This window comes from Phycodurus eques, chromosome 8 (genome assembly GCF_024500275.1).
Source record: "Phycodurus eques isolate BA_2022a chromosome 8, UOR_Pequ_1.1, whole genome shotgun sequence".
In the NCBI taxonomy this organism is placed as follows: Eukaryota; Metazoa; Chordata; class Actinopteri; order Syngnathiformes; family Syngnathidae; genus Phycodurus; species Phycodurus eques.
In genome coordinates, this window is record NC_084532.1 from 5,526,087 (window position 1) to 5,548,079 (window position 21,993).

Here is a 21,993-nt window from a genome sequence, read left to right on the forward strand (position 1 = left end):
CACGTTTCTTATGTTGACTGCGTTGGCTTGGGAGCGGAGAAGTAGGCGGAAATCTTCGCTTGTGATTTAGATAAGCTCGAGAAATCCGAATGGCCTGTAGTGATTGACCGATTGTCAGCCGGGCCAATTATCGGGGCCGATATTTGGCACATATCAGCATTGGCTTTTTATTTTTTTAATCCAACACCTGATAATTGAATACTGGATTAGTTTGACTCTAATGCAGCAACGGCGAGCCTTTCTGAAAAAAATCGTAGTCCTCTACAACGCACAACTACTTGTAACATTACTCTGAGCCCAATAAGGTTATATACAAACACACGCGGCAGCTCTCCTCGCCCGCAACAGACGTGCCTGTTAGTTTTAACTGCGTGACTTTACTTACAGCAAATGTAGTACTTACAATTATGTAAAGCACATCGTGTTTACCTTGTGTATTCAAGGCACTGTATAAATAAAGCTGCCAGTGCCTTGCCTTGCCTAACACCCAGCTAGCTGCTACTTCGCCACATCAACAATATTTAGGTTCCAGGGAGAGGTTTAACCACATGAAACATGGTGGCTAATACTATTTATAGGGAAATAGTCCGTGAGAAAACTAAGAATTGTTCGTGTGTGTGTAAGAGCGAGAGGAAGAGTAAAATATGAGTTTCATTGCAGGCAAGCACGCATAGTTGAGGGGATGGCTAGAGAAGTGTGTGTTTAACTACAGTATTTCTGCTGCTATAGAAGGAGCAGGCAGCTGCATGTGAACATAGGAGAATGACAGAAACGGCCAAAAAAAGGCAACGTCGAGAATGCGATCATTCCGCAGCCTTGTTGAAGAGACGTTCGGCTCTCTCGTGGCACATCACACTGGTGACATGCTGGCCAGTCGCTGCGTTGAGGATGAGCTACATCTGTACCTCAAGGAGGCAATCATTGACAAGTGGAAAGGGGACCCACTGCAGTGGTGGACGTGACAACTCGAACTCTTATTTATGTTGTAAAATTACTTAAATTGCAATTAACTTTATAAGAGGTGTTGCTGACACTGGGAACTCCCTGCACCTTTTGTTTTTGAACTTTAAATTAAAAAAATAGTATTGTTGTTATTATGTAAAACAATGTTTAAATTATAGAAAACCTTAGGGAGCTATTTATTTGTTGAAGATTTCAATTAACTTTGTAAGGCATGCTGCTGAGCCCGGGAGCTCCCTCCACGTTTTGTTTGAATTTTAAAACAACAATGTCTATTTTCTAAGATTAAAAATAAATAAATACATTCAATGTTGCAAATCTGAAAAACTGTTGAATATACAAGCTTAAAGGCATTTAAATTAAGTCAAATGTTGGACTTTTTATTATTTAAAATTTTGACACCAATATTTTCCTTTTTTTAACCACAAAACGAATATCAGCCTCTTTGACTACTAATAATCAGTATCGGCCCTGAAAAAAAAACATGTCAGTCTATCACTAATGGCCTGATTTCAGGACTGCAGAAAAACATCTGGAATTCAGGAATGCGTGGACGAGTTTTATTCCTATTTCACGTGTTTACTGAGGCACCATAGAGCCAATAAAACTCCCAAATATTAGAATAAGTTGGTTTGGTAAAATATGGGACCTTTAAAATTAATCCTATTTTAGACAAGAATATCAAAAACCTTAATCTATTCTCCTTTGGCTCATGAAGCTACTATAAAATATTAATGAACACTGTTTTTATATAAAATAAGGAAATGCACAGACAAAGTTTTACCATCTTTGTAAAGATGAGGAACTTTAGGATGTCTGAACTCTGCTGCGATATCAGGATTCCATAGAAGACGGTGGAGGATGAACAAAGCCAGACCCATTGCGTCACTGTTGCTTTCCAGTGAGATCAGCTCTCCAAAGATTGTCTAAGCATGGACATATTGTATTTAGCATTCACTTGAATCGTGACATCATCAACAATTTACTTACAAAACATAATAAAAGCAGAGGCAAACAATGTTGCCAAGACATACCTCAAGCCCAATCCGTAACCACAGTGGATTGTAGGAAAGAAGCCAGTTGAGGACTTTTTGACGTTCACCTGAAAAATGACAAAACATTTTAAAAATTACTTTTTATTGAAATTACAAGATTTTTTTTTCCCCTCAATCCAGTGATAGGAGTTGTACCTATATCTTTCCAAAGATGGCGGTCTTTGCGGATGAGAAGCCTCTTTGCTTCCACTTCATTTTCCAACCTCTTAATGGCCTTGACCATAGTCTCTGAGGTGAAGAGCTGACAGGCAGCCCGGCGAAGGTGGTTTAACTTTCGCCGGGCTGTGTAAGTACTGAAAGACATCTCTTCTTTGGTGGGAGCTTGGAGAACACTGAATTTATCACTGCTGCCCATTGTCAGAGGTGAAGCACTCACTAGAAAAAGATCATTTAAAAGAAATGAAAACTCTCTCATACATGTCAAAGCCCTTGTAGTCGAAATTCAACAAAGGTTTCATATTTTCAAGAAGGGATATCTCAATGGATTCCACCTTTGGTCATTTCTGTGTTGACTTTAAAATCATCTGGGGTCAGGACATAGTTGAGCCACCATGTGAAACCCCTCTCCTGCTTCTCAAGCCATCTCTCATCATAGAACATGTTCTTGGCAGCAAAAGGAAGTGGATGCCTGGGTATGGCTAGGGGAAACAACATATCAGTTTCTTAATGACCAAGTAGTCACATCATGAATTTAAACACCTGATCAAATAAAACTGTCCTAGTAAAACCAAAACGAGAGCTATATTTTTTCTGTCACTTATCTATGAAAAGTTAACCATTATTATCATAAAGAAATATGGCAGAACCAACAGTTCCAGATATAAACGGAAAAATAATCGCACACTTGTTTTGTGGGCAAATGAAAAGCAAAGCAAAAAAACAAAAGGATATCCAAATACCTGTCTGAGTCGGTTTGACAAAGACCAACTTTGACTTTGCTACAGCAGCCATCTTCACAGACTTGACACTCTGTGCTCTGGATGACCTCAGCGAGACAGCGCCTTCGGATAAAACAATGCCAGGACTTTTAAGGTCATCATAAACCTTGCCAAACGAGGGGCATCATCAGACAAGTAGCAAGGAATAATTTGAGATCTTGTTCTTGACAAAATGTTGTACCTCGTAGGGGGAGTTTGGCACTTGTTGGCTTTTTCTGAGCAGAGACTGATGACTTTATGGTCTTTACAGATGTTTTCATTGGGTGCATCGAACCTATGAAGTATGATGGTGTGTACTTTTTAAAATATATATCACAAATGAACAAATTTTTTTTTTTGTTCTGTACATACCATTTCAATAACCATCATAGTCAAAAAACAGTATATATTTCCACATTGTGTGTGTTTGGTGGTGGGGTCTATGTAGCATATTTCTAAAAGACTAGAAAAAGACTTGCACATGCTGTACACTGCCCACCAGGGTATTGTAACAGTCGTGATGTTTGATTTACAAAATTTGGCCTAAGTACCAATGAACAAATATTTGTATCAGTGGGCAAATGTGACATGGGCTCTTTTAAAAAAAAAAATCAATTCCAATCTAAAATGGTGTTGTACACCTATCAAACATAGCCGGTTTAATCAGTCAATGATCTTTGCACATCAAAAAGTAGCGATGGACGAATCACTGTCCATAATTTGTATTTCCCCTCTTTGAATGTTTACATTCAGTACATTCAGTCATGCGTGAGATTGTAAACTACCTTTTGATTGGAGCGACTGCCTCTTTGACATACTTCTCTCCTGTGTTGATTTGATGGGCTCCCTTTTCCAAGCCACTGTTTTGGTCTTTTTGACTGGCTCGATTTTTCCACCATCGTCGATCTTCATGGCACTTCTCAAATACTCTTCACTCTTCCTCTTTCTGCTCTTTGTCACCATGTGAACAGGAAATAAATCCTCCTGGGTGGACAGATTGGCTGAGACGAGCTGAGGAAGAATATCGGTTTCCTGATATGGTTTAGGTAGGTGATGGTTTGATGTGTTGCTGCAGTGAAGTGGAGAAGACTGGTCCATGGGTAATGGGGAGGACATTGTGAATGTCATGGGAGGGATAGTGGCAGGTGGGGAAGCGACTGAGAGGGTGACACTCCAGTGAGTTTTGGGTAGAGGAGAGCTTACACGTGAATTGATGGGCATTTGAGCATCATCACGTCTTTGTGTTGGTCTATCATTAAATTCTTGGACTGTTTTGCTGTCGAGACATATTGAACCAGCTCTCTCGGACCCCTCTGTCCTTGTATCTGGTTCTCTTACAGGGATGTGGGGGGTGCCTGGTCCAGACTCACCCTGGCTGCTGCCCTCTGACAACTCCAGCGTTTTCTCCATGAGTCGCCGCCTTGACTTCTTTATTTTCCGTCCACTTTCACAATTTGTCACTGGTGCTTTATTTTTTATCACCGTGGCACAGTTAAAAGGCATTTTTTTAGATCTTTCTATTATCGTTTCAGCCCTGGGCACATCAACCTTTTTGCTGACAAAGAAAGTAAGTCTGGCATCGGTGGGCTCAGACAGTTCTGGGCTATCAGGGCGTGCTTTGAAATAGTCATGATCATCACTTTTAAATTCCAGGGAATCAGAAAAGCCGCAACTAGAACTGGTGTCTTTAGGGCTGCTGTTGATAAGGCCGATGTCAGAGTTAATGAGTGCAAGTGCATCAGTCAAAGACACCACTGGTCCTCTGGACACAGTCTTAGAGGTCACAGGAGATGTGTATTCTGAACGTGGCTGAACATGAGGCATTAACTTTTTTAACCTCTCTGGTGTCCCAATAGGTGACAATGTCTTATTAAGCATTTTAGTGAGCTCTTTGTTTTCAAGCTTCCCCACCAAGGAACCTGAACTACCTCTCATCTCTGTCTCCTTTGTGGCTACCTCAAGAGAAGAGTGGCTCTTAACATGGAGCACATTCTCCTGGTCCACCAAAGGCCATTGTTTTCGAACGGGATTTAAAGCGTTTTGCTGTTCAGATTTCAAAGGGTGACCATCAAGGGGACTGTGCTCCCCAAGAGACTTATCTCTGCCTGTTATTTCATCATTGAGTGAAGAAAGAGGACTGCGGCGTTTATCCCGTTTGTACTGTGGCTTCCTGGACATGTGTTCTGTTTTATTGGCAGCCATCTTAGTCTGGGGCGCTGTCCTTTTTCCCCTGTAGGGAGATCCTTTTTCATATCGCCTCTTGTTTTTGATAGCATCCCATAAGCTCTTCTAAACAAACAAGAATACAATACAGAATTAAGCATCAATACAGTGACTGTAGGGCCAACATCTGAACAGATTGCTTAAAGAGACATTTTTTGACATAAGCAGCTCATAAAAATGTTTGGTTGCGTTGTTAAATGCCCTGAGCTGATGCAGCAGTTCTTGTTTAGACCTCAAATTAGTTCCTCTGTTGACTTTGCCAAGTCGCACATTTAGCCATTTCGCTCCAGTTGCTTCAAGATCTAATTTATTTATCCCAAACAATAACCGAACAATCAACTAGACTTTATCTGATCGGTGTCGGCCGATAATTAGCATTTTATGCTGATTGGCTTTAATGTCATAATTCGCCGATCCAATCAATGACATCATTGATCGGCTCCGCACAAGACATTTACGCCACGCCGTCGTGTACTGTATATCTGAATGCAAAAGCTAGTTAATTTTTAGCCTTGTCGCACATCTTTTGAGGTAGTACTGTAAATATCTGACCACCAATAAAGTTATTTTGGAAAAAACATGTAATTCCGGGATCAGACTACAAGACAAATTTGGTCTTTCACGATTGCACTGTGTCAGACTACTGCAATAAAATTGTGTATTCCAATACCACCGCATCCCGTTTTTTACGATCACTGGGCTTCATCTTGTCAACTCAAACGCGACCGGATACACTGATCAAAATCCTGATCGTGTAAAGCAGGGGTGTCAAACTCATTTTTGTCTCGGGCCGCATTGTAGTTATGATTTCCCTCAGAGGGCCATTAGAACAGTGAAACCATATAAATGTTTAATCACCAAATCAAATTATTACCACTACACAACAAATTGAGGGATAAATAGTTATGAAATCATAATACAAGGGTAATAGATTGTTCAAGTATTGTTGAAGTTACTGTAGAAGGACGGTCTGGTAATTATTATTATTATTATGACAATTTGGAATTTGGGTACAGATTTTAGCGAAAACCAGGTTGACGAGCATGATTTGCTTTCGCGGGCCACATAAAATTATGTGGCGGGCGGCATCTGGCCCGCGGCCTTGAGTTTGACACCTATGGTGAAAGGCCTCCAATCAATTATTATGCCCAAACCAAGCGATTACACTATAAACTCACAGAAGTGCACCTCTATGGTGAATGAATGCAAACGGTGTATTTTATTTCAACAGCTAAAATTACCTTTCTCTGTTGGGGTACTTCCGCTCTCCCCAGTAAAACAGCCTGGTGCTTGAGGACCCCATTGGCATTGAAGATAATCAGCTCTCTGAGTCCACCCTCTTCTGTTGGAGTCCAGGTAAGCGTCAGGCTAAATGAACCCTGGGGCTAAAAGAACATTTTTAATTATTCAATCACAGGCCACTTGAAAAACCATGAAACACAAATGAATTTGGCAGCATCATCATCATGAATGACACTTTGGTTGACAATGCGGAATATGCAATGCAACAGCAGAATAAAACGCGAGGCTGGGGGGGGGGGGGTTTGTAAGCTCTGCAAGACCCAATACCTCCTGGTAAAATACTGTACATATAGTACACCACTACATAAACGGTGACTATACATACCACAGGCCACAACATAAGGAACACCAACTTAACCAACGTGTGTTCAGATACTGGAGCTGTATCACAATTTTAAAATTCTTTTGTGGTTAATTTTAAACACCTCCCATGAATTTGCAGTGCAAACCACAACCACAAAAAATAAGCATACTAATAATACAACATATTTAGTTAGAGTTATGTCCACCATAATAAATGTAGAAGTTCTTTGTAAAATATTTGGGCCACCAGACTGGAACGCTCAGGCGTAACTATTGAAATGTCCAATAAAAGGGAAAACAATTTTACAAACCATGCCGAAAGGGTTCGGGAATTTTTTTGAACGAAAAATCGGAGCACATGCCTGAATTGTGAACGTGTTGCTGTTCACAGAAAAGCCTTTGCTTGATGGAATCCTGTCAACAGTCACCACGGCCTCTGACTCCTCGGTTGGATTTTCAATGCGCAGAATGGTCGATTTAGAGGTGCCGATCTTCACTGTCCCAAAAGATACAAAAGGAGCCTTCGAAAACAGGACCAGGCGCAAAACAGCAACATCGTTTTCCTTGTCGCCATTCCTTGTTGGGCTGAATTCCATAACCGCCCCGTAAGCGAAAGGTAACGCGACGGTTCCAGACATTTTAAGTTACAATATTCAATACCGTAACACGAGGTACATTGTAACCGTTTGCTGCTTCGCGAAACTAGCTACCACCCGATGTACACAACTGTTGACTGTTGGCAAAAGTGTTGCCGCTACAAAACGTTAGCACACGCACGGTTTCGTCAACGCTGTGGTAAAGTTTTAAATTCAACCATGTGTTCAGACAGCCAATGATAAGCGAGGAGCTGTCGCCTTCTCTTCCAATAGTCGCCGACTTCCTGTCAAATCGAAACGGGTAAACAGCATTCCGCCAATTAGGTATCTACATTTTAAAACGGGCTCAACTCGATTGAAAAATAATAACTACATATATTTTTTATTTATATATTAATACCTTTACATAGGTATGCATGTAACATTTTCCTCTACGACTTAGGGTAATATTTTTAAGTATCGCTCATCTTTCCTCTGCAGAGCTATATATATATATATATATATATATATATATATATATATATATATATATATATATATATATATATGACGGCAGTTGAACAAACTGCTTCCACGAGAGAAAAGAAAAAAAAGCATTTTCACTCGTCGAGACGTGGCAGGCCTCAATGTTTTTCATAAGTTGAATAATTTGTTACCAAGTGCTGTATGTAAGATCAAACATAATAACACAATAAATATAATATAAATACAAAGATGATAAAAAGATGAATACAAAGGTACATCCATCCATCCATTTTACATACCGTTTATGAATAATAATAACAATTATAATAATGTTCGGCATGGTTATTATACATTCAGAAGGTCCAGATGCTTTTAGGAATCCCACCGTGTTCTTCGCAAGACACGCCCCGCTGCAACAAGGGCAGGCTACGCAAATGTAACAAGATCACATGACCACTCCAAATATGTATTACATTTTTATATTAAAAAAAAAAAAAAAAAAAAGACCTCTGTTATGGTTAGGTTTAAGAATGGGGTTGAGGCAGTTTAGGACAAATTTAAGGTTAGGATTAGGGTGGATTTGGCAGTGGGATTCATATTAACTCCATCCATCCATTTTCTGTACCGCTTATCCTCACTAGGGTCCCAGGCGTGCTGGAGCCTATCCCAGCTATCTACGGGCGAGAGGCGGGGTACACTCTGAACCGGTCGCCAGCCAATCGCAGGGCACATATAAACAAACAACCGTTCGCACCAACATTCACACCTACGGGCAATTTGAGTCTTCAATTAACCGACCATGCATGTTTTTGGGATGTGGGAGGAAACCGGAGTACCCGGAGAAAACCCACACAGGCACGGGGAGAACATGTAAACTCCCCACAGGCGAGGCCGGATTTGAACCCCGGTCCTCAGAACTGTGAGGCAGATCGTTGATGAGAAAGAGCAAGACTGGCAAACACAAACCCCGCTCTTTCAAGTGATGACGGGAGCGTTCGCAAACAGGATTGTTCGCCACCAATACATCACTACTGTTCACCATGCCCTCCATTACTGCTTGGCTAGTGTCAAGTGAGAAGAAAAAAAGTGAGTGCCCAAAAACACAATAAAATAAAAGGTTTTTCTCTTGTGGCGGCAGCACTTCATTACATCGTTTCATACAATTAGTGTACGAATCAGTGTATCTGGTACATGCACTGGACGCAACGGCAATCACAAATACCCCACCGCCACGTCGTCAAATACGATGAACTTTCAAGTATTTGATGAGTATATATGTTATTTAATGCTCATCTATGCATCCAAGTAATCTCACTGGAGCTCCGCTTACCCGTTCACATTTAGTGTTTCAATTAGTGTGGCCTGGCTATCACTTTAAAGTGGTGGATCTTCGCCAAGCCTAGGTGCCACCTCTGTGCTGAGAAACACAGCGTGGGGGCAGATATGATCTTAGGTAAATTAGCCACAGTAGTACGTCACAACACCACAACTGCATTGGTTTATCAATTAATTACCGAAAACGGTGAATCTTTTCAAATGTCATGCACCATACAGAACTATGGGCCATCCCAAAAATCCTAAACTGTTTCCCTTATGACCATTGACAGATGTCACTGATGGTGTAGTGGTGCATTTTCCTGACTTCATTGCAGACAGCATGGGGTCAATTCCTGCTCAGTGATGGTGTGAATGTGAACGGCAGCCAATTGCAAGGCGCATATAAACAAACAACCATTCGCATTCACTTTCACACCTATGGGCAATTTAGAGTCTTCAATCAAGACTGTGTCAAATATTTGCATATGTGATGTATTTAAGTCAAGCCAACCCTCTTACTCCTTCACCCTTGGTTGTGTAAATGAAACTCCATGGTGTCTTCCAGGTTCTGAATGTGAACACAGAAACAAAGTTCAGTTTCAGACCATCATGCTATCAATGCTTATGCTTGTTATCGCCAGAGATATAGTATTTAAGTGTATATAGTATATAACATGTTTATTATTTCTATGGTTATCGCAGCATTCATTGGAAGTCCGCTCACCTCTTGTCCAGGTTTGGTCACGTGACGGTTCAGCACGCGTTAAGTCTTGTCATTTTGTATTTTTATTTATTTTGACAGAAAATAGGAATATTCAAAGTCGAGCACAGGTAGTGTGTGTAAATTAGGCTGTTCGAAAACATTCAAGTATCTAAATTACAAGTTATTTTGGTTGCACACGTCACCGGGCAGGATGTGGGCACGTGACTCTGTCGTTGTCCAATCCCGTTGCAGAACCTCCTGGCTCGTAATTTTGAACAGACGGCGAGAAGGGAAGATTAGCATTGTCGAGACTCACCAACGCTTTCTTCTCACAAACTCGTAACATAATTGCTTGGAAATGGATACGTTTTATCTGTCGTCGAATTGAAATGACCGGTTCTGCGAATTTGGGATAACCATGAGTTCGCATATCGTCACCCCTGGGCCGTACCGAGCCACAAAGCTGGTAAGCTCACGTTAACAAGCTAAGTGTTTGCACGGAAACCTTGTGAAAGGATTCCTAAATCAGTTCTTCTAGCAAATGCATTTTAGGTCGTATTTAAAGACAAAAGATGAATTCATATTAACGCCTGGAAGACCTTCCCGTGGTCAATAAAGGTTTCTGACAGCAATAAACTTGACAGAAACACTTAACCTGTTCGAAGATCAGTCTTATTTAAATTCTATACTTACATTTCTGTTTAAGGAATATTCAAGAGTTTTGTTCTTTCTTGGGCCTTGCGAAAATGTGTTTTACAAGACACACTTCCGGCAAATCTAACACCAGTTAATTGGCTCTGACAAACAAATACACTTACATAACATCTATGAATAAAATCCATTAATTGTATTGATGGTTGAATCCTTTTAAGTCTTTAATTTGACACAAAAGTTGCAACTTGTATAACAGTCGCACTTAAATACTACTGTATCAATTTGTTTTTAAAAACATTTTCTTTCCAAGCAGCCTCCACTGTCAGCTAAAAATGCAATTATCTCAGAAATTACATGTAAATTGTAATTATAATAATTGTACCGGGTGATTGAAAAGTAGCTCCCTATTTTTAAGTACTTGTAATTAATTCCTGAACTATAATTCTTACAAGAAATGAACATGAGAAGAAAGTGTATTGCATGGAGTTTTATTTAAAATTCGATATGGGCGCCAGCATTAGCCACCAGTTTCTGAAGCCGCCTGGGAACCGCATTACCTGATTTCACAAGGAACTCTTGTGGGATGGAAGACGTAACTTCTCGTATTCGCCCTTCAAGTTCTTTGTTGGTTTAATGGAATAGACTTGCTCGTTTTAATCATGGAACATACACAAAAACATTTGAGAAAAATATTACAACATATGAATAAATAAGTATTTTAAAATAGGGAGTTACTTTTCAATCATCCTGTATATCACCATTGGTATGAAAGTAGTTGTACGGAATTGTCTTGTCTGGTTTTAGTGGAATGAGATAACGCGGCTGTTCCGGGCTGGTATGCCTCTGAAGAAGCACCGGCAGAACTTGAGAAATTACAGTTCCTGCTTCACGGCGGTCGCTGCTGTGGACTGGCTGCACCAAATGCTATGTAGCAACAGCAACTTTGGCCCCGATGTCACCAGGCAGCAGACCGTCCAGCTGCTCAAGAAGTTCCTGAAGAAGCATGTGATAGAAGACGTGAAGGGCCGCTGGGGCACAGAGGAACTGGAGGACAACAACACACTCTACAGGCGAGCTTTATTTTAAATGACTCCATTTTCTATTTTGGATTGTAAAATACATATTGTATTTGCAGCCATGTCATCATTATATTGTCCATGTACTTGCTGTTTTCAAAGGTTTCCATCCACCTCTCCTCTGAAGCCCATCCCATGTCCAGCTGTGCCCTCAGCTTCCAAAGGCATTAAGAAAAGGCCTTCACTTCGAGACAAAGAAGGTTTCTTCAGGTTTAAGAGCATGAAGAAAAATGAACAGGAGACAGAGGTTAGTTAACTGTACACAAAGGCTATCCTGATGCCGGGCATCAACTATTTATATGTTGCAAGACAAGCACTGACTCTTGTTACTTTTTAATCAGTCTAAATGTGGTTGAAGATGTAGAGATATTATTCAGTTCAATAGAATAGTCTTGTGAATACAGTATTAGGGTTTTCTATTTGAGACCCATGACCTGACAGGTTTGTACAAAGGAGGATTAGGGGAATTCTTGTAAACTTAAAACTTTTTTCCTCATAAAGTCACATCTTCCTCTTAGTTAGATTTTTGTTATTACAATTTCTCGTAACTAATGCAGTACTCTATTTTCTTTTTGAATGTGACCCTAAAACTCCTTTGTCAGGTTGAAGTATGGTGGTATAGTAGGGAATTAATTAGTACATTTAAACTCTACTACAACAATATTTGAGTTGCAATCCAGAAAACAGGAACCTTGTGTATTCGCCTTGTCAAAATTAATTCATGCATTTAAACTACATGCTCTGACAGTGTGTGTGTGGGGGGGGGGGGGGAATAATTTGAAAAATCTACCGTATTTGTTTCAGGAAAATCGCCAAGCAGAAGAAGAGAGAGATCCAGGAGAGCCGCAAGTACAGAGACGAGAGCTGACTGGAGATGATGAACTGAATATCTGGAGGGACACCACCCTGACCCAGTAAAAACACACGTCGCAATGCTGAATTTATGAAGACGAGTCTAGGACCATTAGCTTGAGGAACTGCCTTTCTGTTGTGTTTCAGCCTGCAGAAGATTCTAGGTGTTGCATCGCTTGATGAAGTGTTAGACCACCGTTCCATAAACCCACACAACATCATCCATAATATGAATAAAGTCAACAAGCATGGTGTGGTCACCCTGGATGACAAGACCAGTAGGTTCTAGCTTTACCTGTGTTTATTAATATTTCCACTTATTCGCTCAAAGTTCAGTGATTACAATTTATCAACAGTCACCCCCTGTTTATCGCTGGGGATGCATTCTCGACCCACCCAAGATCCGTAATATAGAGAGACCATATAAAAACACTTTAATAGTTTTAGCCCTCCGACCTACACTTTTTAAAGTATTCCTTAGCGCCTGTTCTCACTTTCTCGCTGTGAAGAAATGGGCAACTATGGTATTATCAGGGGTGCACATAATAATTTTGGTCTGGTTCTCAAATGAGCACCAGAGGTTGTTGCTTGGTGCAACTTTTTTCATGACCCACCGACCTCACTGGATGAACTCATGTCCATTTGTAGATGTTAATCCTCTTCGTTACTTATTTTCTGTACAAATAAAGAAATAAAACTTTTTTTGTTTAATGACCTCATAAGTTTTGTTCCCCTTTAGGGCTTTTTGCATGTCTTTTACGTTTTACTGTGTTAATCTTTGCCTGAGCCTGTTCACAGCTGCTAAACAGCCTGCTCATAGTAGAAACCTGTAGCAATAGACATTCATTTAGACACATATTAATACCTTGCATTCTGTATATACATGTAATTACAGATGGATATTATAATTTTTTTTATTTTTTTTTATATAATCCCAAGAGAAAGTTTTCATGTCATTTCTAATTTATGCCAAAAGAACAGGACTGTGGTCAATGGGCACCATTGACCAAGCGTCAATGGGCACCATTGACGCTTCTTGCACAGGGCGCCATTCAAGCCAGCACCTCTTTGGCGCAGTTTTCAAAGGCAGCTGTCCCCAATCTTTTTTGCACCACGATCCGGTTTCACAAAAATACATATTTTGACGGAATGTCATAGCTGCTGTAAAGCAAGACAGACGCCTACACCCTACGGACCCCATCGTGGCACCACCTCCTCGTCAGCCCCTGAGCGCGCTCAGTCACCATCGGCGCCCGCAAGTGGCGCTGTGTACGGTGAACATTCTTGTGCTCCACAGGCTCGAAGCTGAGCTTAACTAAACTGAGAAAGGAACAAATCAATTCACAAAGTGATTCCGTTCAGTACGTTCTCTCAAAAGATTGGTTTGTTTGAGCGAGTTGTTTGTGAATGACAACACTGTCCCCCCACCCATAAGGTTCACTTATGTGCACCCCTGCGTATACTACAACATCCCTTTGAGGAAACGAAAAGAAGAGAACTCATTTGTATAGTTCTCTATACTATTAGTACTCTAAATAAGAGGCAACGCATGTTTCTTCTTTTTTGGGGGGTGTCACTTCCGGTCAACTGTAACACTGACACATTCAACAAGAGAGAATCAAACATTTCATATATAAAGAAAAAAAAAAAAAAAAATGTTCCACCAAACCATATAATATTGTCTACCGAAAGTCCACTAGCTTAATACTAAAATATGTTAAACAACATAGGCGCCCCGTAGATGTTACAGTAATTCTAAACCAGGGGTCATCAACCTTTTTGAAGCAGAGCCTCTTCTTGGGTGCTGATGAATGCCAAGGGCTAAAAGTTTAATACACACTTCTGAAATAACATTTGATCCAATTGGCTTTAACATCGGTAATAATTTTTTTTATTAATTATTGATATTTTTGTGACAACACTGATCATGTTCATGATTTCTCAAAATTAGCAAACGACGGCAATGATCACTTTGACAACATTTCTAGGAAATCACTGGTGAGCAATTTCTAGCACAGGTCCACAGGCTACTCATGTGGTCCTTGGGTGCTACCATGTTGGTGACCCCTGTTCTAAACGTACAAACAACTGCTACTTTAAGATAAGGACCTTTGTCCGTCCCAAATTTGCACAACACATATCACATACACGTACATTAACGCATACGACGCAACAGCACATGCAAACAGATATATTATCTCTGCCTTGTGGAAACAAAGACGATTTCTGGAGCGTAGTAGGGGATCCGCGCTACCTCTTGCTCTTAATTAAACCACATCCAGTAGAGCTCAGTTGCTGCAGTACAACATTGTATTATATTATTAACTCTAAATTTGGACTTGCCTGTGTACAGTAAAAACCCTTTAAAAAAAAATGATCCCTTCAGTCTGTGGGGGTTCACTGTGGTTCCATGTTGTCATAGTGTGTGTACTCATGGTGTACAGTGCAATAGTTAAATTCTGTGAAAAATATTTTGCCATCCAGTGCTTAGAAGAACTACAGTCGACAAGTAGAAATTGTGTGAGGCTTAAAAATGTGCACACGGTTTTGAGAACCAATATGCACAGATTAATTCATTTGATAACTAGCAGCTCTGCAGGGTTTAGTGAAATGAACTTTATTAGCAACATTGTTATTATTTGGTTGTTTTTAACCCTGATGCTTCAAGGTTAAAACCAATTCTTGGCCAAAATCGACATTTTTGTATGTTTTCATATCGGTGAAATGGTTACAAATCAGATAATAGGAAATTTGCATTTTAGATGATATCTGTGATATGTAACACCCAATTGCAACGTTTCTGTAGATGACCTTCCTCATTGGGTTTTATCAGCTATGAAGAGCCTGGCCAATTGTGAGTAACAGCAACATTTACCCTCAATTACTTGTAATTGAACCTCTGTATAATGTACTACATTAAAGTATACATAACTACTCATAACTCAACTTATGACAGTTCAACTGAGAGGAACTTTCTGTTCATTTCCAGGGCCAAAGTATGACAGTGCGCAGCCGTCCTATCCAGGTTTTGAAAGGGACGTTTTCAAAACTGTGTCCGATTACTTCTACAGCCTTCCACAGCCATTACTCACCTATGAGTTGTATGAACTATTTATCAACGTACTTGGTAGGTACTGTTGGGCCACTGGCTTTTACCGTTGACCTTTCTTTCTGTTTTTTTTTTTTTCTGTTTTTTTTTAAGGGAAAAACATTTTGTTGACATGGTATTTTTCACTGTACAATACCTTGTTGTGGACGTTTTAACTGTTAACGTAGGTTTTGGTTCTGTCTTCTCTGTGAAAAGCTAACAGTGTTATTAGGATTGGTGCTTTTCCTATGTGCCTGCTGTTGTCTTTGGTTCTACATGTACAGTAAAAGTTTGAACTAACTGAAGCTTCTCCTTCCCCTTTACTGTCTGCTTGCACTGACTTTCTGCCTGCAACACTCGACCCTCTGTCTGCCTCTGCCTAGTGTACTGTGGGTATGTTCCAGCGCCCACTGCGTACCAAGGTGGCAAACGCAAGACGCCCGATCTTCCCTCGGCGCCCCCCCCAACCAAGACGTCTTTTCGCTCTACAGAGTGTCTCCTCCTGTCACTGCTTAGACAGGGAACATGCGATGAGACGGAGTCTCCCATGAGTGAAGTGCTTGGCGGAAAGGTTCAGTCTCATCTGGCGGTGCTGAGAGGAGCCCCCGCCAGTACAGATGATGGCCAGTTAGGAGGCAGCTACATGAGCCTCAGTACTGCTGGTTCCTTAAGGCGCCAAACTAGAAGCTGCTCATTAGAGACAGTCCTACATGACTCCACCCTTCTTCCCAGGCAACAGATCTTTTTATCCAATGACAGCCTGGCATCCTGCTTCCCGAGCAGCAGGAGCCAAGATAGCAACTCTAGGACTGCGTCAACAAAAACATCAGTTCAATCTGTAAGTGCTCCACACAGTTTCGCCAGGCATTCTGTAGATTCAGTGGCAGCACGGTCAGCCCCACAGAGGGTGCACACATTGCCACCGAGGAGTGTGGGCAGCTGTCTGGACATAGTTGTAGAGACCAAGGAAGAGTCCTTTAAGGAGACCAAGTGGGAAGGCCGAGCTGCCAGCTGCCTGAATCTAAACCCTTCAGAGGACCAGCATCACTTGCATGTTTCTACACCCCCTCTCTTGTCATGCTCCCAGCCTCACGCCAGTTTCTCGTCACCTCCTGCAACCAAAGCACACTCACCTGACACTACCTCAGAACCGAGTGGGCCCCGACTGGCTTCTAGTACATCTAATCTTTGGACTCTGCCGGCGCCTGCTGTTGTCCGTCGCTGCCTCAGCTCTCTGGATGTGTCTAAGTTGCCTCGACCCACTTCACTGTTTAAACCATCTGTCTGTGTACCTACTGCCAGAACGCAGCACCCCGAACCGAAATCTGAGCACAGTAAGACCTCTCCCTCTACCTGTCTGTGTCTCTGTGGATGTCTAATCAAACTAACTCATCTAACATCTAACAACAGCTAGTGCTCCAGGTGTAGCTCAAGAATGAAACTCTTACTCATCTCACGGTAAAGAGGCGTCAAAAGTTCCAGAGTGCTTTAAGAAGTTTGTACTTGGCTGTGTATGCAACAATTGCCAGGAGCAAGTTAACACACGGCATTCATTCAGGAACATGTAGCTAATGAGTGGTTCACAAACTCTTTTCTTACTGCATAATGCTCAGAAAACATGTTGTGTGTTCTACAAAGAAACTAAAGCACATGCCAAGTAACAAACAATTACGCATGTCTGTTTGCTGGGCCTCAAATGTTCAACATTATTACCAGTACATACTATATGTAAATAGCATCCTGCTCAATTCATCATTGACTGCAGTTGTAGTTGATCAGCCTGTCATCCATCATACATTTACGTTTAGTAATTATAGATGTGGTGTTATATTGTTTTCTTCTGGTTTGCAGTTTCTGACTGCAACACAAAAAAAGCTCATGCCAAAAGATAAAACACACAGACAGGTTTTGCACGTGTTTGCTTGAGTTGGGATTCATGACACTTTCAAGGCAATCAAATGACATTTCTCGTCCTATGTATGTGTATGCGCGTAGGGCTTCTGCAGCCTCAGAGTGAGCGTGTGGCCATTGATGCCCTGCAGTTGTGCACACTCCTCCTCCCACCTGCCTCACGAAGGAAGTTGCAGCTCCTAATGAGGATGATGTCTCGCATTAGCCAGAACGTGGATATGCCTCGCCTCCACCCTGCCATTGGCACCCGAACAATGGTGAGGGAGAGAGAAAACTGACACACCTACTTTTCCACATTTAGTTTAAAGACTAAGGCAAAAAAAAAAAAAAAAATTGAAAGATGGCAAAGGATACACACATTTTTCACAGTGCAGTGCATATGGAAAGTAGTCACAGCGCTGTACTTTTTCTGCATTATATAGTACAGCCTTCTTCCAAAATTGACTAAATTGTTTTCCTCTCAATTTTTTTACACACAGACCTCTGTAATGACACGAAAAAGTATTTTAATTTGTGCAAATTTGTTCGATATCACCAATAAATACTGTAAAAATAAGTACTGTACAATATTCACAGCCTTTGCTCGTTATAGCGGTACCTTGATTTACGAGCTTAATTTTCTTTTTGACCAAGACCATAACTCAATTTTCTTTTTTTTTTTTTATATATAAATAGCACATTTTTTAAAATAGCACTCTATTGTATGAATACATAAGAGAATGTAAAGAAACCAACTGGTTTTATAAAGTATACTGTAATTACCTACTATAGTGTGTTTATGTCTGCCTTTAAGGGGTGTGGCCAATTGAGTGACATCATGAGCCGGGGTATATTAGTCTGTCTTGTGAGTTGGCGGCCAACAGCAGCTCCTTGAGAGTATTTTGTATTCGTTGGTTTGTCTGTTTGTCCTGTACAACGGCTGAAAGTGCTGGTAACTATTTTTATTCAAAAATAAAAAACTTAAATGCACTTTTCCAAATTATTACAACAGAGTTTCAAGATGTTTTATAGGTTGTAAAAAAAACTGAAACTAGTCATTTGTTAAATTAGCAGCTGATAGGAAGTCATATTTACTGAAATCAAAATCTATTTTAATCGAAAACATTATTACATTATTATTGCTATAGATAGCATCCTGTCAAATAAGGGATCCTTTGCTTTAACTTAAATTGACCTAAGAGATTTATGATGACTTTCAAGTTCAGTAAAATGTCCCCCTAATGCTGGAAAGTCAGCAAATGACAATTTTTTTTTCAACCAATAAAATGTCTTGAAATTCTGAGAATAATAATGAAAGTGAGTGCATTTTTACTTGTATTTAAAACAAACAACTATATATTTTTTAAATCATGTTATCGAATAAGTTTGTTGAAACATTTCAAATTATACTCTAATAACGGTTAATGACTTAAATGATTATTTAAATCTTAGGAAAATCCGAGAGATACCATTTGCGTAATAATTTTGAAGAAAGTGTAAATGTTTTTAAAAAGTGTGGGATGGGTAAAACTATCAATTAAACAAAATATGTTAATAAATACTGATTTCCCGTGTTGCGGGTGGGTCTGGAACATAACTCCCATGATAAATGGAGGTTCTTCACTTTGCCGCTAATTCCTTTGACTTCATGATTGATTAGTGCTGTGACATTGATTATGAACTGTGGGACCAATATACTGTACACAGATGTGTGTCTTAATACATTTCCAGAAATGTACAGTAACAAGAAGCCTGTAAACATAACAAAATGTGGAAGAAGTGATGTGCTGTAAATATTTTGCAGTTGCACTCTATAGAATCCCTTTTTTTTTTTTCCCTTCATAATTGTCATTAACGGTGTGTCTTGTGATTTCTACTTCCCTTTTCAGATGGTCCACACATTTTCAGGCTGCGTTCTAGCCAGTGCTGAGGAGTGTGAGTTGGATGAGCTCTTAGCTACCAGATTGGTTTCCTTTTTAATGGATCATCAGCAGCGCATCCTGTCGGTCCCTGAGTATCTGGTCGGTGCCATTAATGACCATGTGCAGTACTTGCGCACAGCACAGGTGCGGTACTTCTTAAAATAGCACACAAAATATATATAAACACATTGGGGTTCCGTTCCATCAATTCAAGTAAAATATAAGACTCCCTTTTATGCTAACACAATTGCTGTAACTCTGAAGGTGAAGTAAATGGAGGGAACATATATTGTATAGTAGATAAACAACCAATCACACCTATGGGCAATGTAGAGTCTGTAATTAAATTGACCTAACATATATTTTTCAAATGAGGGAGGAAGCCCGCAGTACCAGTCAAGTTCCATTTTTAAACCACCGGTGAGCGATGTACTGTCAGTTATTTGTTTACATATTGTGAATAGTTTTGATCTTTGTGTTGTTGTAAATTAGATGCCCCTCTCCCGTTTGCAATTGTATTCATCCTGTGGTGCAATGCTGATTGTGGATAGGTTGAACTCCACCTACTTGTCTTCACCTCAGGTACCAATAGACGATGTCGCTAACGTTGAGAGTGGCAACCCGGTATACGCTCCCCTGCCAATGTATACCTTCTGCTGTCAGATTAGTGGCGCTGAATTTGAGCAGCAGAAGTTGTCATGTTCCCAGAAGGCCATGGAAGACTTACTGGAGATGATTTTGACGGACCAAAACATGACGGAGAAGGACAGACGCAAAAAGTTAAAGCAGGTAAAACAAAAAACACTGCCACTTGAACCAGTCAAAGCAGAATTTCTTTTCCTAATGGGAAACTCTTAACTTATATTAGATCACAGGGTATTGCTCCAACAACACATTTAATACTGTCCCAAGACTTACCTTAAGCATAGCACACCACTGCATCCACTTTCCATTTACAGTTTGTATCCGTGTGTTTGACCATGATGTTCTTCAGTTTCAGAAGCAGTATCCTGACATCTACAGTCGACGGTTCCCCTCCGCAGAGAAAGCCAACAAGCCAAAGATTAAAGCTCCACTGCTCATCAGGAAGACCAAAGCTTTCAGTATCAGGAACTAAAATGGTTGTAATGTTGGCTGCACTATAAATGCACTCACACTGGTACCCACAGAACCAAACCGATTTTGTTACAGTGGAAACTGTTATTGCTGTTTTTTTGTTGTTGTTGTTTTTGTGTGCATTTGTGGCACAACTGGGAGAGATGAAGGCAGGTCGACAATTGTATTTATTTTACTTTTTTTTTTTTTTTGCACAGATTTACCATTTATGCTAACGTTCTACATAGGTATTGTGTGCATGCACGTGTTCATCATTTGTACTTTTGGGAAAAATATTTGCGATTTCTTAATTTAAAGGAATGATGCTAGTGGGAGCAATACGAAAAAGTTCTTGAAAAGTAACTGCTTGTCAGAACTGTTTTTGACTAAACATTTTATAAGGCTTACTAATTTAAAATGTTCAATTCCTGTATCACTTGTATAATTGTGTATTCAGTTTTTGGTATTTTAAAAAAATTATTATTACAAAACTGGGCAAGGATTTAAGCTTTAGATTTTGGCAATCTGCGTGTATGTGTACTGCATCTTTAGTTTTTTTGGGTAGTGATTACTTGGGTTTATAATAAGCCAGACAACTTCAGTGAAAAGTTAATAACAATTTACAAATTAGGCCTCTGCTTGCTTTTGACTCTAAGGTACCTTAAGCATAAACTTAAATTCAAACCTTCCCTTAAATTCAAAACCTGAAATTCAGATTTTATGATACATGGTATTTATTGCTCTGAGCCTACATGAAGTATTATTTTACAGTAATGGATGTTTGTGTCTGACTCTTGTATGCACTGTTTATGAGGCTCTACACAGTTGTACATGTTCCTCTACAACTATGCAAATTCCATGGGAATAAACACATTCAGCTATTATTTATATCGTCTTTTTTCCTTGTAGTAGCTACAATATATAGTATATGTATGTATATAAGTGTGTGTGTATACTTTTTCTATGTATGTATATGTTTTTTTTAAAAAAATCAGTTTATTTGAAAGGGGACAATGCAATTTCATAAAACACATGAAATACACATGGTTAAAAAAGCCAGAATTAGCCAGAAGGCTAGTTTTCATCTGTAGTCCCCTGGCCATGATGTAAAAAAGCAGTAAAATACATCTACAAGATAATATACAATGTACCACCGATTGTTGTCCCACTTAAAAAGTTAAGCTCTATAATATTCATCAAAGGCACATTTCAACTGTGAGGGACAATGTTTAAAAAAAAAAAAAACATTGTATGGGTTTTAAACAATTCATTTGTATATTGTGAAAACTAAATATTTGGACACCTACCAACCAGTGAGAATTCTGGCTCTCACAGACCTATTCATCTTTTAGAAGTTCTTATATCCTCCACGTTACCTCTATTAATGGCACTCTCTCTTTTTCTCTCTCTCACACACACACACACCACACATACACAATCAATAAGTCCATTCAGCAAACAGTCATTTTAGTGAAATAAAGCAAATAATGTTTCTGTCGGCCCCAATGCATGTGTTGTAGGTCTCTGGGCACTGAAAATTTGAAATAGTAGCAGGTGTGTGTGGACTCCCATCGA

The 21,993-nt window shown here is 40.0% G+C and overlaps 2 protein-coding genes across 4 annotated transcripts in view; one reads left to right on the forward strand and one right to left on the reverse strand.

Moving 5' to 3' along the window:
• The window catches only part of aspm (assembly factor for spindle microtubules), a 29,620-nt gene extending 22,072 nt beyond the window's left edge, over positions 1–7,548 (reverse strand). Inside the window, exons 1-9 of the mRNA XM_061683937.1 lie at positions 7,123–7,548; positions 6,397–6,540; positions 3,718–5,221; positions 3,135–3,227; positions 2,915–3,016; positions 2,507–2,653; positions 2,151–2,390; positions 1,995–2,062; positions 1,745–1,886 (exon numbers count right to left, since the gene is read on the reverse strand). Coding sequence (XP_061539921.1) covers positions 1,745–1,886; positions 1,995–2,062; positions 2,151–2,390; positions 2,507–2,653; positions 2,915–3,016; positions 3,135–3,227; positions 3,718–5,221; positions 6,397–6,540; positions 7,123–7,398 — 2,716 coding nt within the window. The 5' untranslated portion in view covers positions 7,399–7,548. The remainder of the gene's footprint in view (positions 1–1,744; positions 1,887–1,994; positions 2,063–2,150; positions 2,391–2,506; positions 2,654–2,914; positions 3,017–3,134; positions 3,228–3,717; positions 5,222–6,396; positions 6,541–7,122) is intronic.
• Positions 7,549–10,115: 2,567 nt separating this feature from the next.
• Positions 10,116–21,273, forward strand: depdc1a (DEP domain containing 1a). Of its 3 annotated transcripts, XM_061683463.1 has the most exons (13): positions 10,116–10,307; positions 11,300–11,565; positions 11,674–11,818; positions 12,376–12,485; positions 12,571–12,701; positions 15,230–15,277; positions 15,413–15,550; positions 15,895–16,349; positions 16,599–16,845; positions 17,507–17,679; positions 19,291–19,467; positions 19,906–20,112; positions 20,318–21,273. In XM_061683463.1, the coding sequence occupies exons 1-13, from the start codon at positions 10,260–10,262 to the stop codon at positions 20,438–20,440; spliced, it is 2,268 nt and encodes a 755-aa protein (XP_061539447.1). In that variant the 5' UTR covers positions 10,116–10,259; the 3' UTR covers positions 20,441–21,273. The 3 variants fall into 3 exon arrangements, with proteins under 3 accessions (XP_061539447.1, XP_061539446.1, XP_061539448.1); XM_061683462.1 differs by having other exon boundaries at positions 15,895–16,845; XM_061683464.1 differs by lacking the exons at positions 15,895–16,349; positions 16,599–16,845.
• The last annotated feature ends 720 nt before the right edge of the window (positions 21,274–21,993 follow it).